The sequence below is a fragment of the Sciurus vulgaris genome (genome assembly GCF_902686455.1).
Source record: "Sciurus vulgaris genome assembly, chromosome: 15".
NCBI lineage: Eukaryota > Metazoa > Chordata > Mammalia > Rodentia > Sciuridae > Sciurus > Sciurus vulgaris.
The window spans coordinates 34,004,303-34,024,405 of NC_136476.1; the positions used below are offsets into that span (position 1 = coordinate 34,004,303).

At 35.1% G+C, this 20,103-nt stretch overlaps 1 protein-coding gene across 6 annotated transcripts in view; it reads right to left on the reverse strand.

The window, feature by feature from the left end:
* Positions 1-1,987: 1,987 nt before the first annotated feature.
* Positions 1,988-20,103, reverse strand: part of TTC39B (tetratricopeptide repeat domain 39B) — a 131,579-nt gene continuing 113,463 nt past the window's right edge. For 5 of the 6 annotated variants that reach the window (XM_079112677.1, XM_079112678.1, XM_079112676.1 and 2 more), the window contains 7 exons: positions 18,682-18,843; positions 18,009-18,100; positions 16,742-16,868; positions 13,480-13,588; positions 8,820-8,937; positions 6,350-6,466; positions 1,988-3,354 (listed from right to left, as the gene is read on the reverse strand). In XM_079112677.1, coding sequence (XP_078968803.1) covers positions 3,264-3,354; positions 6,350-6,466; positions 8,820-8,937; positions 13,480-13,588; positions 16,742-16,868; positions 18,009-18,100; positions 18,682-18,843 — 816 coding nt within the window. In that variant the 3' untranslated portion in view covers positions 1,988-3,263. Of the gene's footprint in view, positions 3,355-6,349; positions 6,467-8,819; positions 8,938-12,178; positions 12,253-13,479; positions 13,589-16,741; positions 16,869-18,008; positions 18,101-18,681; positions 18,844-20,103 lie in introns of those variants that run through there. The other variant, XR_013759568.1, reaches the window with a different exon arrangement.

The following is a 20,103-nucleotide window of genomic DNA, read 5'->3' on the forward strand; positions in this document are numbered from 1 at the left end:
ATGGAGATTCCTCAGAAAACTTGGAACGGAACCACCACCATTTGACCCAGTTATCCCACTCCTCGGTTTATACCCAAAGGACTTAAAATCAGCATGCTATAGTGACACAGCCACATCAATGTTTACAGCAGCTCACAATAGCTAAACTATGGAACCAACCTAGGTGTTCTTCAACAAATGAATGGATAAAGAAAATGTGGTAAATATACACAATGGAATATTACTCAGCCTTAAAGAAGAATGAAATGATGGCTTTGCTGGTAAATGGATAGAGCTGGAGAATATCATGCTAATCAAAATAAGTCAATCCCAAAAAACCAAAGGCCAAATGTTTTCTCTGATATGCAGATGCTAATTCACAATGTGGGGGGGAGCACCTACAGAAGAAAAGAGGAAGAACAGAGTTACTTTGGATTAGGATGAGGGGAGTGAAGGGAGGGGAGAGAGTATGGAGGTAGAAAGGATAATAGAATGAATCTGACATTATTACCCTATGTGCATATATGACTACATGACCAATGTGATTCTACATCACATATAACCATTATCAAGAATACAAGCAACTATGGGTGTTGGCGAGACTATGAGGACACAGGTACACTCATACATCACATACAACCAGAAGAATGAGAAGTTACACTCCATTTATGTATGATGTGTCAAAGTCCATTCTACTGTCCTGTGTAACTAATTAGAACAAATAAACAAAATGTATGATGCACCAATCAGAACACTGCCTCTCCATTAAAAAGGGGAAAAAAAGGCAGTTTTACCAGCTATTATACAAATTACATTGTCAGACACATTGGCAATTCAATGTCGTCACACATTCCCCTCAAAAGATTAGATAAAACATTGTCACTTCAGCACTCATTCTTCAAAGAACATCCTAAATTACAATATAACTCCAAAAATGCAACTATCAGCTGATATCAAGGATTTAGTGCTAGCACAAAATCTTAGGCGTGACAGAAAACAAATATACTAGAACTAATGCTATAATAGTACTTAAGAGTGCACTATATAGATTTTTCCATATTATCAGGTAATTATGAAAAGAGTAGGAAGTAAAAAAAAAAAAGGAAGAAAAAGAACAGGAAAAATTTAAATGGGACAGATGAATTTATGTTTGATAATGTAGCTAAAATTAAAATAGCCACTATTAGCTTAAGATTTCTTCATTTTATATCAGAACAAGAATTTTTTTATTTGACTTGCAGCTTCTCACAAAAATAATAAGGGTATATTGCTACCAAAGCTCTCCTAAAGAATTTATAAACTTTTTTCAAAGTTATTCAGAAAATAATTAACGAATGTTTTCTACTACTAATCACAGTAATAATGAGTTAATTTATTTTCTCTTCAGTTTGTACCTAAAGTAATTATATAATGAATCTTGATATCTGCCATGATACCATCTGAAGACTCTATTCTGACTTGACTTGTATTAATTAGCTTCCACTGGAACTACATCTTCAGTGGTCAAGAATTTGTACTTTAACGAAAACATCGCCAAATGCCTGCTAGGAAAAGAATCCTGCAACAGGGGAGAGCAAGGAGGAAATCCATAATCTGGGCTACTGTCAGTGCCAAATGCATGAATAAATTTAATGGTTTCCAATTTCCATACTTCTTTCATTTTACAGCAGAGACCAAAGACTCAGCCAATACTTTTCTTTGTACTGTGATCAGTGCATTAAAAACCATAATTATTACAACAACTCAGATTCATATAGCCTTTCACTGTTTACAAAATGCTATCGTGAGCATTATCTAATTAAGTCCTCACAAGCACCAAGTACTACTTTGCTATTCCCACTGGGAAAACTGAGCCCCACAAAGCATAAACCACTTGCTCCAATATCATGGAACTATTAACCAAAAAAGAAGGTCTCCCAATCTGAGGCTCTTTCTGTAAAAATGAAGAGGTTTCCAGGATAAGCGCCCTTCTTTAAATTAGAAATAGGACAAAACCCAGACTCATAGATTCATGAACAGCTTTTCTTCATTCTAAATGCAATCTGATCCTTGGCCACAACACATAAACACAGGCAAGGATGGTGATGACTGAAAAATAAAACATGCTCTTGGTGGGAATGGTTTGGATGAAACGTTTCACAAAAGTCTGCCGAAAATAAATACCTAATACACAGTCACACAGTTATAAAGCTGAAAGAGACCTTGAAAGTCATCTGTTGTTTTTCTGTATCATAGATGAAGAAACAATGGTGATGCACAGGGAGCAGGGACTCCCTAAAGGTCACCTGTTAAACTGTACATCAGTGGCAGAGCCAGGACCACAGAGCTGGGCTTTTCCCTACTCCATGCCCTGATCCTGTTTCCCAGTTAAAGGATTAAGCACAGTCCAAATATTTATAAGGAACCATCACAGTGCTTGAGAGATTAGAAAATGAGATCTTATCATAAGTGTAAAAATTATTGATTTTTTAATATATAATTTAAAGCAGCAAGAATTTTGCTTCCTATAAGAAAAATAATCAATGTATATATTTTAGGCTTTATCACTAAGGTTAAGGATAATTTCTAAAATATGACTTTTTCTTCCCTTTATATACACAAGCTTTTAAAATTTTTTGTTATTATGATAGACTTAAGTACATTCAAAATGAAGATAGTCTCTCAAAACTGTCACAACTTTTAACCAATATGAGGAGAAAAAAACCCAATAATTTGGAGTTTCATGATCTTTTACAGGTACAAGTCTCTTTAAAACATGAAGTAATTATCCCAACTCAGTTTATGCACTCTTTTTTCAGTCTTCAGAAGTTCATTAAATAATTTGAATACAATATTTATTTCCCCTCTGAGATTTAAACACTAGGCAACAAAATATCTCTGAAGCTTAACTGACTAAGAACAAATCTAAAAATGGCTTGACTTGTAAGCCATTTGCTAAACAATATTAATTTCTACATTAAAAAAATAATCTAATTTATCTTTATTGTACCTGTGAGTCTTTGAAAAAGACATCTTTATCCCCTCACCCCAATTAAAACCTAATGTGAAATTCTTTTTGGAGAGGCAAAGTGTAGGGATTTTCTAGCTATTACTGAATGCCATTCCATAGGAAAAAAACATTTTTATGGATACCAACAGTAAACCATTCAGATGACAGAAAATATTGACAATAAAATAAATTTTCCATCTCTTATTCACAAGAGCACTTTTCCACTTTAAAACAAGGTCTCATCTATAGCAGATGCCCAGGCTAACTGGGGAGAATTCCATCATCTGTGTCCTGATCAATCCGAGGAGGGTTTTTTCCAGAGGTGGAGAGCTGCCTGAATCCTGAAGTGCAGCCTGGACTCCAAGGAGTAATCTTTGTAGTTATTTCTGAAGACAAAAATAAAATTATATAGTCAAAATTTCTTTGTACACCAGGGCAACCCCCCTTCCCTTCCCCTAATATGCTATTTGCTTTTCAACTTTAATATGCATAAGAGTGCATCTTAGTAAAATGCAGATTTTGCCTGGAGGTAGGGGTAGGGACAACAAGTCAGTATTTCCAGAAGCTTCCTGGTGGTGTTTTAAAGGCCATACTTTCAGTAGCAAAATTCTACTTAATCAACAAATCGTTCACAAACACAGCAAGAAGGTTTTGAGAGGGACCTAACAAATTGCGTGAACTCTTCCTAAATAGTTTGACTGCCTTTTTTTAATTTGGAAAATGTGAAGGTAGGCACATATAAACATGGCAAACATCATAGAAAGAAAGAAGGAAAGGAAGGAAAGGAAGGAAAGGAAGGAAAGGGAGGAAAGGAAGGAAAGGAAGGAAGGAAGGAAGGAAGGAAGGAAGGAAGGAAGGAAGGAAGGAAGGAAGGAAGGAAGAGAAGGGGGGAGGGGGAAGAGGAAGGGAGAGGAGAAGGGAGGGAGGGAGGGGAAGAAAAGGAAGACCTGCAACAAAGACAGCAGTATTACTTAGTAGTACCTATTCTAATTCTAATGAGCAAATATAAATGATTTGGTCAATAATTAAATAATAATCAGCCAATGTCAAAAGGGTCATCAAAATCCAATTTTAAAACTTGACTGAAATCATTCTTGTTGACCTCCTTTTGCTAGAATTGTTAAGAACCAACAAAATGGAATAGCTTCAACTTTGGTCTCCTACTTTCAGACACTGTCTTGATCTATAACCTCTTTCTTTGCAGTAGCACTTATTTCTATAGCTTTTCACTTCACATAGGTCTAAGGGCTACTCGGTGGTAGTGTTGCTGAGGACTAATAAAATATATTAGTCATAAACTAAAATCATCATCTTACCACAGTGTACCAAAGGATGTACCTGACAATTTTCCTAAATGGTCATCGACTTTGGCAACTTTAACAAAGCTCCTACTACATAAAGGAAACTGCGATTACTGAAAGTCTTAAAATTACTGGGGAACAAGTTATGTTTGCATCATCAGTACTATCTGACATTAGTGGTGGCTCTGGGTTGCAAAAGTAGTGACTAGTCTTCCATTGTCATTATTATAAAGTTGCCTTATTGCACACTGTATAGTACTAAATATATCCAAACAATAAATATCTGGAACAATAATATTTATAGTCTAATCATTCTCACTCTCAACAATTTTTTTGGAAGAGGGCAATACTGGGGATGAAACATGGTCTCATGCAACTGAGCCACATCTCCAACTCAACAAATTAATTTTAAAAATGACTTGTTTTCATACCAACTTTTTTTTTTTTTTTTAACAGAAGTCCTTGGCTGCCCTATGTCCCTAAGTCTTCTATCCTATCACTGTGCTCTAAACATTTTTTTAGAAAATCCTTGCCTCCAATAACTGACTCTTTTTTCACCTCACTTGTCAAAGTCACCAATGATCATGCTGCCAAGTTCAACAGGCCTTCTTTGGTCTTAGGTTGTTTGGCCTCTCAGCAGCTGCCCTCTTTAACTGACTACTCGTATTTTTTTTTAATCAGGTGCTTGGGTTTTCTGGATGTCTTCCTATCTCTACCTGATCATATTAAAATCTTAATCTTAATTTTACTGATTCATCTCTAAAATGAAAGCATATCCCATACACCATACTAGACCTTCATCCTTTCTCTGTAACTTTCCCAAAATGACCTCATCAAGTATGATGGCTTTAAATATTGCCATCTTGTGTTGGTGATTTTAGAATTACCAGGGAACCCAATGCTTACATATCTGACTGCTGACTCACCATTTCTACCTGGGGTACTTAGCCATCTGCAAATATTATGGTCCAAAGAGAAGTACGTTTCTTTCTTTCCCCAAAGCTATTCTTCTAAGTATTCCCCATCTCAGTAAAAATGATCACTGTTGACCTAGTAGATCAACTCCACAATATAGAAGTTCCCTAGCTGTGGTTGGTTTCTGCCAGAAATGCTCCCTACCCAGTCTTCTGGTGACTTAATATGACTGATTTTTCTTGAAACTTGCTCTAATTATACAAATGTCAATAACAATATCACCTTCTCAAGGAAATCTTTTAGAAACAATAAAATCTAAAATAACATCTGAGTACCCTGTATCATATTATAAACTTCAGGAAAAAAACATAGTTGTCTCTCTAGAGCCTTTACCAGTATCTGGAACATAATAGGTATTCAATGAATACTGTTGAACTTAAAGAAATCAACAAACCAATGAATTACCAACCTATTTATCAACTAAAGCTGTTATGGTATTCTTTCTTCACTGCACAAAATGTTCAAGGCAAACAGACTAAAAGGTTTTTGCCTTAAATAAGTAGACCATGATCACAAGTTTAAGAGCCACTGTCTAGCTCAAATGATAAAAAAAATACTTCAAAACTACTATGGTAGATGGAAAGAAGAGAGATTCAGGGGAAGATCAAAGAGCTTCATGTGATCAGTGGCTCATTAAGGAAACGAAAGTTATGACTTAAATGACCTTATCTGTTATCAAATTATGACCCAAGAGTCAAATCCAAACACACCCATTTATTTACATATTATATTCTATGACTATTTTTGATATAATTAGTTTCAAAGGAGACTTTGCACTATAAAGCCAAAAATACTATTTGGCCACTTACAGAAAAATTATTCAACTTCTGACATAGAAGAGAGTAATTTAGCAATCGCTGAAAGGAATACCTACAATCACATCTTTAAGAAGAAACAGAGTGATGTACCGGAAGCAAAAAGCATGAACATAACACATAAGCCAGCAAAAGTAACACTATTGCTAATTTGCAGAAGTAATATCATTACTAATTCTGCATTAATTTATTATCCTTTAAGTGTCTGAGATTACTGCTGCTGTTTTAGTTGTAATGTGTTGATATTCCTGACTCAATAGCATCAAGGAAGAGCGACCTTCATCACTTACCTTGCAGTTTCTAGGACCTTTATAGCCTTGTCAATTTCCCCCTGGCTTTTATACAAAAATGCCAACTCAAACAGAGTGAATGGCACTAAGTAGTGGTCATACTTCAGTAGCTTTTCACTAAAAGAGCAAATGAAAATCAATTAAGTTTTAACAGAGCAAGAAGCATATCATTTTGCAAGACTTAAACCACATTCCTCAAAAAACAGGTGCAGCATCAAGCCTATTATCAGAAAAAAAAAGCTATACTATATAGTTATGGAACTTAATAAACTATGGCAATAAATCGTATGCTCTTGGTATACTAATCTTTTATTCCTTACCATAAATCCAGCACTGATAATTCTTTTTTCCCAAGATCAATGATTTATTTCTGATGACTGTTTACTATCTCTTACATAGATGAATCCACCCAGACCTTTAAAGATGAACCCCCAAAATGACAAGATCTTCCTTTCAAACATGAAGGTGTTCATCTCTTATCCATTTAAAGATAAGAAAGCTTCATTATTTTTTTTTTACTAAAATTCAATTCCATTTGCATTTTAAAGTCTTATAAGACTTTAGAATGTCAATAAAGAAGTAGTCAACAGTTCTGTTTTCAGAATCATTATGAAAGTTCACTTGTTATAAAACATCCAGAAGCTTTGGGGGAAATATGAGTAATACCTTTTCAAATGATAACTTAGCTCAATAGAACATAAGGAAATCTCTCAGGTGCCAAAAATAGAGCTAGAACTGAAAAAATAGGACTCTAGGTATGTGGGATGATGCTGAATGAGTCCTGGGTTTTGCTTCCATCCAAACCATCCAGGGTTTTTAATGTACATGCAGATGAGGTCTTGGGCCCACAGAAAGCAGGTAGGTAGAACTGAAACTTCAATTTAAAGTTTTAGATTATAGAGGAGCACCCCTCTAGAGAAAGGGCACATTGGAAGAAACACACTGGCACAAGCAAGGAAATGACTCTATTAAGAGTTAAGAAAGCTGTTTTATTATTATTATTTTTTGCTCATAGGAGCAAAACAAGAAATTGTCTCCCCATTTTTTGTGGGAAGAAAAAAAGTACCATCCTTGGGAAAGTAATAACCCATAGGCCTATCCTCACATGAACTTTCAATTCAAATTCAAATAACCCAAGAACCTATAAGCAATGAAATTAACATAAAAGTGGCTCTGGGATAGAAATGCCTTTAGGGAACCTGGCAGAAATAAAAGCAAAATCACTTTAGAGAGACTCTTCCTTGATATAGCACTGTAAGAATTTGAAGATAAAACCCAACTGAAGGTGAATTCACAATCCAAAATAATAAAATGTATGAGCAAACAATTCACTATGAGATTCAATAAACAGTACAAATGGGTCATCATTCTTTTTGATTCTTATTAAAGTACCAATAACACAGAACTCCATGCATAGTTCTTTAAAATGTTTACTAAATACTGTGTATTTCTTATTTGGGAAATAAATACTGTCTCTTCTTATACAGACACCAGTCTTCTTACATTCTCATAAATATTATTTGGAGGAAGGGGATCAGATGTCCATTGATTGAAAGGCACATGATAATAAAACTAGGATGTCAACTGGTAGTCTACAGAAGTGATCTTTTTGGTCAAAAAATTTGAGACGATATTTAAAAATTAGGAGATTTTAGATAAAATCCAGCTTCTAGGCTTTTCATTTAAAAAATGGTATGGACTACTGTTACTTGAACCACATTATGCACAGCAATAATCACTTACAGCTGAAGAGTGGTTAGAACACACAACCTCCCCAATCCACACTGCCCTCCAATTTCTTTTCCTACATCACTGAGCCTGTGTCATTCAGTAAGGATACTAGTATGGCCCCTAGAGTTATTTGCATTTTAATAGAAGAGGGCCAGGCATCAGACCCTTGATTCAACTCTATGATTAGTAAAGGAATAAGACCTCATTATCGTTGCTGTTGAAAAAATTTATATGCAAATAAACACCCTTTGCCAAAAACAGTTATGATACTTGTCACATGTCTTTTTTCCCTGCCAGATTATAAGAATGATGGCAAGCCTATTTATTCAGCTCTCAATGCCGAGGAGTCAGCACAGTCTCTGGCACATGCTGGGTACTCAAATATCTGCAGAATAAATAAATAGACCAAAAAAAAAAAAAACAAAAAAAAACGCATGAGTTAAAAGAGTGTCAGAGACTCAGTATATTGCTGTCAGAGATTGGATAAACACCTATTAGCCAGGCCTTAAATTTAGTTTTTGTGGGTCATCTTTAAACACAAGTAGAAATGCATGAAGCCATGTTCCATTTAGACCATAGTTTTATCCATGAGGAACAAAGAAAACTCTGTTGGATTCTCTCTTTGGTTTTAACATCAAGTAAAAGTTAAACATCAAGTAAAAGTATTTTGTATTATTCTCGCATCAGTTCCCCAGAAAGCAAAACATGCACTCAGGCTGGTTTTATTGTTTTTTCTTACCTTTCTACAACGTGATTGAAACACAGTTCGGCTTGCAATGGTCGCTGCAGGTTCTTGAGGCAGCATCCTTTAAGTAATTTCACTAAGCACTCATCATCCACAGAGTAGTCACTAAAGGCTTAAAACAAACAGAAATCATACACAAAAAGAAAAACTAGATTTTTTTTTTTCTTTTGTGGTGGTGCTGAGGATCGAAACCAGTCTCATATATGCTAAACAAGTGCTCTATCACTGAGCTACACCTGCAGTCCCAAAATACTTTTAAAAATCCTAATTAAGAGGAAAATCTAAATGCTATTTGGTTTCAGAGGGGTCATTCAAAAATAAGAAAAAATGCTTTTAGCATTTGTTGTGCCTCACTAAATACCACAATGAAAATATTTTAAATCAAGAGAACACTGAATTTATAACATTAGTACACCGTTTTATTTAGGGATTCACTCTATCCACTTAAAATTTTTTTTTCAGGTGGTCACACTCTAAATTTTGTGACCTTAGATACAATGACAGAAACATGAACTCTAAATAAAGAGCTTTAATAAATCTATAAAAGGTACAACCAGGAGGAACAAGAAGGCTGCCTCCTCCTGTTGTTTTGGCTTCTAACTGTGTTGGCTTCGATGCAGGAAAGGATAGCACTTCCATATGGAGAAGCAGATGGCCTTGCACCCATTAAAAATTCAGGAAGTAGAACACCCTCTCCAGATCATTATGTTTACAACTTATCAATTTTCTCAGGTTATGTTCTTTTGGGGGGAAATTATGTTGTAAAATTAGACAAAACTGTTCTGAAATACATGAAAGACCAAAAATCCCCAACCTTCTGAATGCTTGAGGGTAAGGATTTTCTTTCACCACTCTTTTCTTTTTGAAAATGACTGCCTTCTACAGCTAAACTCAAATACAAGTAAACAGAATGAAACCATAATGTGTGTGACATCATCTGACAAGATAGCCCCACTCCACAGTTACCACTTTTGAAGGGTTTTTTTGTTTTGTTTTTTGTTTGCAAGTGACATGCAACTAAGGAGTCACTCCAAGACAGACTGCTAATTTACACATTTCAGGCTGTGACAACAGAGGGGAGGGGTAGGAAAGGGAAATAATAAGACCCTGGGAGTCCCTCATATTGAAATTATGCTTTCAGTATAAACCTCAGAATCACCAGTGACACATGTTGGTGCTTTAATTGGTAAACTGCTTGTCTATGGGAGGTTAAGAATGCCATTTAGCCAACTAGAAGGGGGTCACTTTGCTTCTAGGTGCTAAAAACAGTTGAGATTCACCTCTAACTTTCAAATGCTGATAGGTTGTTCATTAAGAAAATCACAGATGCCAACACCACATTACCTTTCCTATTACTAATTTAGGACAATTTTTCCTATCAAAAGAAAAAATCTATCCAGGCTCTAGTCATGGATGTTGGTTGAAATATATATTCGAAAAGGAACAGGCAAATTAATAAAAGGTAGTCAGACTAGTTGAACAAAGTTTGTTCAAAAGCCAAATGGCTTTAATGGAAGTACATCTCATGAAATCTCATTTTTTAAAGATGGACTTTCATATATTTCATTTGAATTTCAAAATGACACAGTTATGCTGATTTCCACTCAAAAGAAAATATTTCTTTCTGGAATTATTTCACATTAAAAATAGTAAAGATCACCTTACCCCATTAGAATGGCTACTACTAAAAAAAGAAAAAGTAAAAAATACCACGTGTTGGTGAGGACAAGGAGAAACTAGAAACTTTATGTAACATTGGGAAAAATGTAAGATGACACGGCCACTAAATAAAACACTACATTGGTGCTATGGTCTGAATGTCCCTCCACAACTCACACTGAATCTAATAGCCTCTGTGATGGAATTGGGAGGTAAGAACTGTCTGTCTGTGTCTGTCTGTCTGTCTGTCTGTCTGTCTATCTGTCTCTGTCTCTGTCTCTGTCTCTGTCTCTCTCTCTCTCCATGTGATGCCCTCTGCCGTGATATGATATAGCATGAAGCTCTCACCAGATGGTAGAAACTTGATATTGAACTTCCTAGCCTCCAGAACTATGAAAAACAAAGTTTTTTCTTTGTAAATTACCCAGTCTGTGGTATTCTGTTAGAAAATAGACTAAGACAAGCAGTTCCTCACAAAATTAAAAGTAGAAATGCTAATTGCTAATTTAAAACTAATCTCTGCCTTAAAAAGGAAGGAAATTATGGCACATGCCACAGCGTGAATGATATAACACAAGTGAAATAATGCAGTCACAAAAAGACAACTACTTATATGATACCATTTTATATGTGGTATCAAGAGTGGTCAAACTCAGTAACAGAAAGAAGAATGGTTGTTGCCTTGGAATAGAAAAAAAGGGAGAAATGAGTAGTTGATTTTTAATGGATACGGAAAAGTTCTAGAGATTGTTTGTACAATGATATGAGTATACTTTAACCCACTGAAATGTATACTTAAAAATGGCTAAGAAGGTAAATTTTATGTGTTTTTAATCATAATTAAAAAGAAATAAGAATTTTTTAAAAAGATAATTGTTAAAAAAAAAGTTAGGACTCTTATCATAACTCTAATAGAAACTATGTAGAAAATGTAATACCAGAATATCTAGAAGAACATACAAAGTCTGAAAAGTGCATGCAGTAAGTCTACAGTCAGCACTTCATAAATATTCGAAGTACAAACTTCGAATTCCTCTTTTTGATCCCTTTGTTCCGACTCTATAGCTATCTTGTCTGAAACCTTGACCTTGTTAGCAGATAAGCCAATTGACTCAGCTTTCATTTTTTTATATTTCTTCTCTTATTGATGGAAATCTAAAGTTAGAATTATTTTAAATGGGAAAAGCAGTCTAAATGTCCAATGACACCAAAAGAGTGGATACATTCGCTTCATGGAATGCTATGAAGCTTTTGAAATTCATAAACCCTATTTACTGACACTTAAAACAGTTATAATTTATTAAATTAAAAAAAAACTCTAGGCTAGAATATATTCATATACCTTATGTTTGTAACTCTAAGCAGGATGAAATACAAAATAATTCTAAATTAGTTGTATAATCATAGCAAAAATAAAGGTGACTTTCCCCACCTATACCTAAGGATTTTAATTATGTGTTTAAAGGAATAATTGTAAAGGGAAGTCTCATTAAAAGTTTCGGCCTGATAACAAAGATGCAAGTACCAAAAATAAAAATTAAAAAAAAAAAAATCCAAATGAAGTCCTCACCCCTGCAGCCATACTCAATAGCTTAATCCCCACTGTGGGGAGCTTACTGAATATGGAGCCAGAGCTCCCTGAGTATCCATCTTTTTCCTGTTACAAAAAATGAGTTGGGTGTGGTGGCACACACCTATAATCACAGCTCCTCAGGAGGCGGAGGCAGGAGCACAAGCTTGAGACCAGCCTGGACAATTTAGTGAGACCCTGTCTCAAGATAAAAAATAAAAAGGGCTCAATCCTCAGTACCAGTAATTCAATCCTCAGTACCAAAGGAAGGAAGGGAGGGAGGGAGGGAGGGAGGGGAGGGGAGGAAGGAAGGAAGGAAAGAAAAAGAATAAAAACAGAAAAATGATTTAACTGTTACAGTTCTCCCACCACGCACACTATTCTATGCCCATTACCAGGTTTATCACTGGAAAATTTTCATTTTACTTCTGTGGTCAGAACATTCCAAAAGATAAGACCATAACCTTGAGATAATACCTAAGTGGTCTGGCATTGATAAGGAACGCAATAGAGGTTATCACTGATGGCACTGTCTATCACAACATAAATCCTCTATTTAAAAAAACAGAAATGTTAGAGCAAGAAAACAACTTTGGATATCATTGGCCCAATACTGCTCCCATTTCAAAAGAAACAGGTGTTTTCCTGAGTCTGACAGCTGCAGAGCTGGGGCCACACATCAGTTCTGATGCCCCTGCCATTCTGTCAGCTACCTCCAGCAAACCTTGGTAAATCACGAGCCTCACCAAAGGTAATGAGTGGAAAATTAAGTGGTGAAAGATCCAAACATGAAAACAAACAGTTCCTCGAGTCTACAGAAACACTCTAGACTGGAGAGCAATTGGGAGGCCTGGAAAGAGTCACAGCTAAGCCAGAAGGAAGAGCCCAATTCTTTGTGTTGTCCCCACACTGGAATATCTGTCTTCTTCCCTCATCTTTTTTTTTTTTTTTTTTTGTTAAACAGTTTTCAGATACAATTTACATGGTATAAATCTTGTTCATTTGAAGCATTTAATTCAGTCATTTTTAGTACATTTATATAATTGTTCAATTATCACAATTTTAGAACATTTTTTCATCCTCCCCAATAAAATGCTATACCCTTTAGCTATCACATCCCATCCCAATTCCTCCATCCCTATCAACTATTAATCTGACTTCAGTTTTTAAGCACTGGCCTCTTCTGGGCATGTCATATAAGCGGAATCATATAACAAATGGCCTTTTGTGACTGGCTCCTTTCATGCCGCCCAGTGCTTCCAAAGTTCATCCTTGTTGCAACACGTGTCATTCCTCCCTTCATCTTGATTAAATCAACCACCTTGCTGCACACATTTTGACACGGACAGAGATGCAAGGGAAAGGGCAAAGGAATGGAAATGGAGCACAGAGAAGGACAACTACAGGTTTACTTTTCACACTTACTTTCATTTTGTAAAGCTGCCTCAGCCATTTCAACGGTTACCAAGAGATTTTCAGAAAGGTCTTTTCTTTTGCTCACTATTGAAAAACCATTCCAGACATACATCATTTCCTAATGAGGAAGAATGAAAACTCATGCCAATTATGTGAGGTTATTCAAAGTCCCTTACAACCTCAAAAGTACATACATGTGTTTTGCCAAGGTTGCTAGGGATCACCAGACAGTATTTAGGGATCATTTTCTTTAGCTTTCTTCGTTTGGAATTTAGTGATATATAATTTCCCCTTGTTTCATGATATGTCTTTTGTACTGTGAAGTAATTCAGTACATATATTATTTTACTGAAAAAACAACTTATTCATTCAGCAAATATTAAGTACCTAGAAGTATGCATTTTTTTTAGAATAAAATATAGATACAGAAGTAAATATAACATTTTAAAATGACACTATGAACAGTTCTGTTTAATGTAATTTTTATTGTTACTTTAAAGGGAAATATTTTTAAATATCTGCCAGTTGTTTACATAAAATGTTTCCAAGCATATCACTGGAAATAAACATTGGAATATTTCATTGGGCTCAGGTTCTTTTATACCATTAAAAATATGTGTTGGTCCAGTAGTGCAATTCAATATGCAGAAAAGCACTCATTTAAAGCCATATGGCTAAATGACAGCTCCTGAAAATGTAAACTAATGATTTCTCATTGCCTATTATATTCAATTGGCTAACAGATGAGAATTTTTTTTGGATCAAAAGCAAATGTGCTTTTGCTTAAAAATATTTTTCTAATGCTCCTGACAGTGCAGTTCATATTTTGAAGGGCATACAATAAGCAAAATAACTAGTATCTTCTTGGAAATAAATTTTAAAATATGATACATTCTGCTTGAAAAGCCTCTTAAGGGAAGCAGTGAAAATGTGGAGCCTCATTCAGGCAGAATGGTGAGTTTATTTAATAACACTGAAGGCTAAGATCACAGCACTCTGCCTTTCATTTTACATAGTTTCTTGCTGCTAAAAGAGTAAGAGCTCAATTCAATAACTGAGAGAATATTTTTAAACTGATGGTGATTTAAAATTTTTTTATTGATGGAATATTTTATCAGAAGGAGGCAGGCTCATCTCTGAGATTTTATGAACAAAGGCTTGTTGTAAAAATCCCTAGGTACCAGTCAATAACCTATTGAGCCTATATTCATGGTTCTTAACAGTCAAAGCAGGATACAGTTATGCACTGGTACCTAAGTATTAGGGCAGAGAAAGAAATTCATGGTCTAGAAAATACTCAGGAAGGTTCCGTGAGACAAAAAAGTTCCCTGGTGCAGATTACTTAATAAAAACAAAAGAGGGGGCTGGGGAGATAGCTCAGTTGGTAGAGTGCTTGTCTCGCAAGCACAAGGCCCTGGGTTCAACCCCCAGCACTGAAAAAAAAAAAAAAAAAAAAAAAAAATGAGGGATGGGGTTGAAGCTAACTGGTAAGGCAGCAGCAGGCTCTCGTGTTGGCTGAAAAAGGAAGAAGATGCTTCGTTGTCTTTGCTCTTGCTTTTATCTGTGCTCAGACGTGATTACAGAGTGGTCACATTTTTGTCTACCTTCATCACAGTCACAGAAGGAACCTAATGTTGGTGTTACCGTTTACTTAAGTTTGAAACACTTGTGCCTAGGTGGTAGTTGCAGGCCAACTTCTGATACCTGCTAGGGTTGCAGAGGTGCCGTAAGTCAGTAAAAGATCAAGAAACAACCCAAAGAAAAATTCACAAAGGATGTAAACAATTCACAAAAGAAGAAATAAAAATGAATGAACCCACACACACCAGTTTCAATCCTCAGCACTGCAAAAATGAATGAATGAATGAATGAATGAATGAATGAATGAATGAATAAATAAATAAATAAATAAATAAATAAATAAAAAATGTACTGGGAATGTGGCTCAGTGGGAGAACAGCCCTGGGTTCAATCCCCAGTACTGCCACACACACAAAAAAGGCACTTGAGAAATGAACAAACCCATGAAAACAAGCTCAATGGCACCAGTAGGGAAATGAAAATTATAAGAATAAAATATTGTTGGTAGAAATTTAAATTGGTACAGATTTTTTGGAGGGAAATATGGCAATTTTTACCAAAATATTAAATTAAATTTTTACCAAAATATTAAATATTTTTACCAAAATATTAAATTTTTACCAAAATATTAAATTAAATACCCTTCAACCAGGAATTCCAACTCTAGAAATCATTCTGAGGGAAGTACACATACATGTACCAAAAAAAAAAAAAAGAAACAAGGGATCTTTGCTATTGTATGTTTGTAATAGTAAAAACTAGAAAAACATACTGAACAGTCAAATGGGAATGGTTAAGTAAAATCTAGAATAAAAAGGCAAATAGATTCAGGAACCCTCACAGGAGGACTACAGATATCGGCTTTCACTGAACAGCTCTGCTGACTACCTTTGCACAATCTAAAGCTCTCAAAGAGTCATGGTAACTTGATTTATTCAAATGTATCTTTAAAAGAAGGTTTCATTAATTAAATTGAGATTGAAATTGTGTTTTTCACAGAAGTCTTACCTAAAAGGCATAACAGTTAGGAGTATGAGCTCCACCTGGACTAAAACAGGCACCAACCACTTGACACTCTTGAGCACTGGAAGTATGGCTAGTTCAAACTGAGGTGTCATATAAGTATGAGAGACACTGACTTCCAAGAACTAGTGCGATATAAAAGAATGTGAAATATCTTATGAACAAGTTTTATCCATTACATGTTGAAATGGCAAAACTTGGCATGTACTTGGTTAAACAAAATATAATCTTAAAATTAATTTCAGGCTTCCTTTTACCTTTTTAATAAACTAATAGAAAAGGGACGATTACATTAGTGACTTGTATTCTAATTTAATTCAACTTCAATGAAGTCAACTTCCCTTCTTTCTTCCCGGACTTCCTTGCCTGAACTTCCTTATCTATAAAATGGGGCAAACAAGACCACATTCATAGATATTGTAAGAATTAAATGATATGGTTCTTTTTTAAAAAAACTAACCTTTATCTTAATGCCTGGAATATATTGAGTCAAAAAACATTAGCTATCATTTTTATTATTTGCTAATAAATCATTTATAAATGTTTACCTTAAAAAAAAAATAGTTTTTATTAGAGCTGATCTTCCCAACCAGAGTTAACATTCTCCCTGATGTTCTGAGTACACTATTTCTAGTATGTGGATAGTAAATAAAATAAAAGCACACACCAGGGCTGGAAGGATGAGCTTCACAGGGGCAGGCAAGGAGGGGGAGTAACGCCGAGCCTTCCTCACTGCAAACTTCTCAGTAGGGAGAGATTTACCAGCAATTCTCTGCTTCAAACCATCCACCTGTCTGTGAAGAGCCCCAAACCCAATGAAAGGTCAGTGAACACACAATATTTACACCTGTGGTTTTCACATTGCATGCTGCACAGCAGCAGCAGATGCTGGGAGTCTGTTTGAAATGCCAATACTCAGGGCCTATCCCCGACCTACTAAATCAGCAACTCCAGTGGTGGGACCAGCAACGTGGAGTCTGATGCCCACTCAGTATGTACTCTGATGTAAACTCAAGTGAGAATCACTGATTGACACATTTCTTTCTAGTCAGCATAGCTAATAAACTACATATATCAAATACAGTTCTGGCAATCTAGGTATAAAATTGGCAATTCACATAAGAAAGCAGGAAATAGCCCAAGGTATTTACTTTCAGTGTGGATACCCACAGAGAGGGAACAGAGCATACACTGTTACACTTCCCGTTCCAAGTTTGCAAGTCTGATACAGATCTATAAAATACTGTGGCTTAAAAGACAGCCATCAATTAATGTGTACTTTGAGAAAATGTTTCCCAAGCATAGGTGATTTGGGAAATGACAAGTTTAGGAAATGCACCATGTTTATAAACTTCCTCTCAAAATTCTAAGGAATTTCAATTATGAATTTCAGAAGCAAATAAAAATGAAAGTACAGTGAGAAGATTACACATTCCTAGGGACACTTTCCTATGCACAATTTTACAAATGTATCAACCAAGAATTCAAGGAAATGTCCAATTACATCACTGAAAGAGTAAGATGAAATAGGGGGAAAATCCAGTAGAATTGCAGTAGCAAATCCCCAGTTTAAAAAACCCTAGTTTCAAAACATAAAACAATATGTTCTCAAGACTCCCAGTCACACAAGCATATATGCAAAATCCTACTGGAAAAATATTTTGACTTTATCTTGTATTTATTGTATTTAGTTATTTTGTAAATAAATTGTTTAGGGATTCCCATCTAAATGAGTAGAGAATTAAAGAAATTCAAATAAAATAATTAAAATATAAAAATATAAAATAATTAAAATAAATTAAAATAAAAGAATTAAAGAATTACAGAAATGTGAAAGTGAATCATGAGGGAGCCCTAAGGAAAAAAAACAAAAGATGTATTAGTGTACCTTTAAATATTCAGAGTCTTTGTTAAAGAAATAGTGTCTCGCCTACCTGAATAAAGTTACCACGTTCTCATTAGTTGCCACCACATCTTCCTCAGGAAGCATACTCAAAATTGCAGCTTTCAAAAATACATACGTTGCCTTGAGAAGAAGAAAAGGGGCTTGCTATAAGAATATCTTGAGATACGTGAAATTTCTATCTTGCAAATCAGAAATGACCTACAGACCTTCCAGATGTAATATTAACAGGCATCAAAGAAATCAAAGGAAATAGAAGTTTTAAGTTGCCCTCTCCAAATGAGAAAAACACTGTCCAGTTAATTTAGAGCATTTTCCTATTATATATCACTTGTGGATGAGAAAGTGGGCAAAACGAATGAAAGTCTTCTGTCTCACTTCTCCCAACTTCTCATAAATTAATCAGAATTAATTTTAATTATTATGAAAAGCCTGGTCATCAGGGAACTGGGAAGCCTACAAAAAATTATCAAGACTACAATATTGATATGTAATAACTTTAAATATAAGTGCAGTTCATCTTAAAGAGTAGAACCTCTTTGTTAGAAAGAACTCTTTGGATGGCTTTTAAAGCACATAATACTCACAATAGTGCTAAGTACTAGGTACCTAATGCACGTTCCCTCAATGTCATACTGCTGAACAAACAATCCTAAATGAAATTTGTCCTGGCATTTATAAGCAAATGAAAGCACTACACTTACCTTGGACCACTTACTCTCTTTGCAAAGCAGATCTGAATAGTAATATGCCTGCATCCAATTTTGTTGGAATACATAAATCCACATTAACTCCCAGTAACAGAGGTGGTGAAACTGTTTCCATTCTTCTTGAACTGAAATGCATTTTCGAAATATCTCTTGTGCCTATAAGTCAATTGCATAAAGCTGATCATCCAGATATTAGACAAGGAGAAAATAACCTAATGGAAAAATACATAAAACACTTTGTACAAAAAGAACAAAATGATCACTTATTAAACCACTCAATATGACTACATGATCCTCTGCTTATATGCAATAATACAGTTAGGTTCTGCCTCTCCACGTAACTTTGTGAGGGGACCTTGGTTCTTTATAATGTGGGAGTGGGGAAGCTCCTTTCCAGATAAGTTATAAAATGCCAAAGTCCTTTAAAAAGAATACTGACAAATAATAAAGGTAGAACTTCCAATGGACAAAAACACACCATAAACACAGTGCCAGGCACTAGCAGGCTGGGAGAAGACATGCCTGCTCACCTGGCAAAAGGTTAATGAACCCCTTACCAGACAAAAATTTTATAAAATTCTTTAAGAAAAAATTCAAAGGGAAAAATGGTGAAACAAGCAAATCACAGAAAAAGATACACAAATGATATATATATAAAGAAATCTGTAAACTGAGCAATATAAACATAAAAATCAGATTGTTATTTTTCAACCATCACACTGGCAAAAATTTGAAAGATGGAAAATGTCCCAAGTTAACAAAGAACACTGGAAACAAGCATTCTCATATCTTTACAGGAGTTTAAGTTGGAAGAACCTTTAAAAAAAGGAGGGCAATTTGGCTGGATACATCAAAATGCAAACATATTCTGACCCAGCTATTCTAATGATCAGAATCCGGCTTAGGTCACTACACTTGTGCACTGAAATGTACATACAATGATGCTGACAAGAGCATTATTTGTAGTGGACAAATATCTACCAACAGTAGATATTTAGTTAGGTATAGTATAATCATCCAAGAAAATGAAACCAAGCTATCAGATAGAATGAGGGAAAATTAGGTATACTGACCTGGAGAAAGATCCAAGATACATTGTAAACAGGAAAAAAAAAATCACAGAAAAAATATATATTTGATCCCACATGGGTAGAAGAAAATCGTTTCATTTGTGTGTGTATGCATACAAAAGGCTCCTCACTCTTACATCTTCAGGGGACATGTGAATAAGTTCCTTTAATGAGGAGTCCACACACAATACAATGGAACTACGTCTTATACAGGGTCTATATTCCAAAGTCAATATAGAACACAGTAATTGATAGCCGTCCAAGTTTTTGAAAATGCCTCAGACTGCCCACCTGTTATTTTGTATATTCTACCCTGAACTGACTCATGTGCTTTATGTGTAAGGAT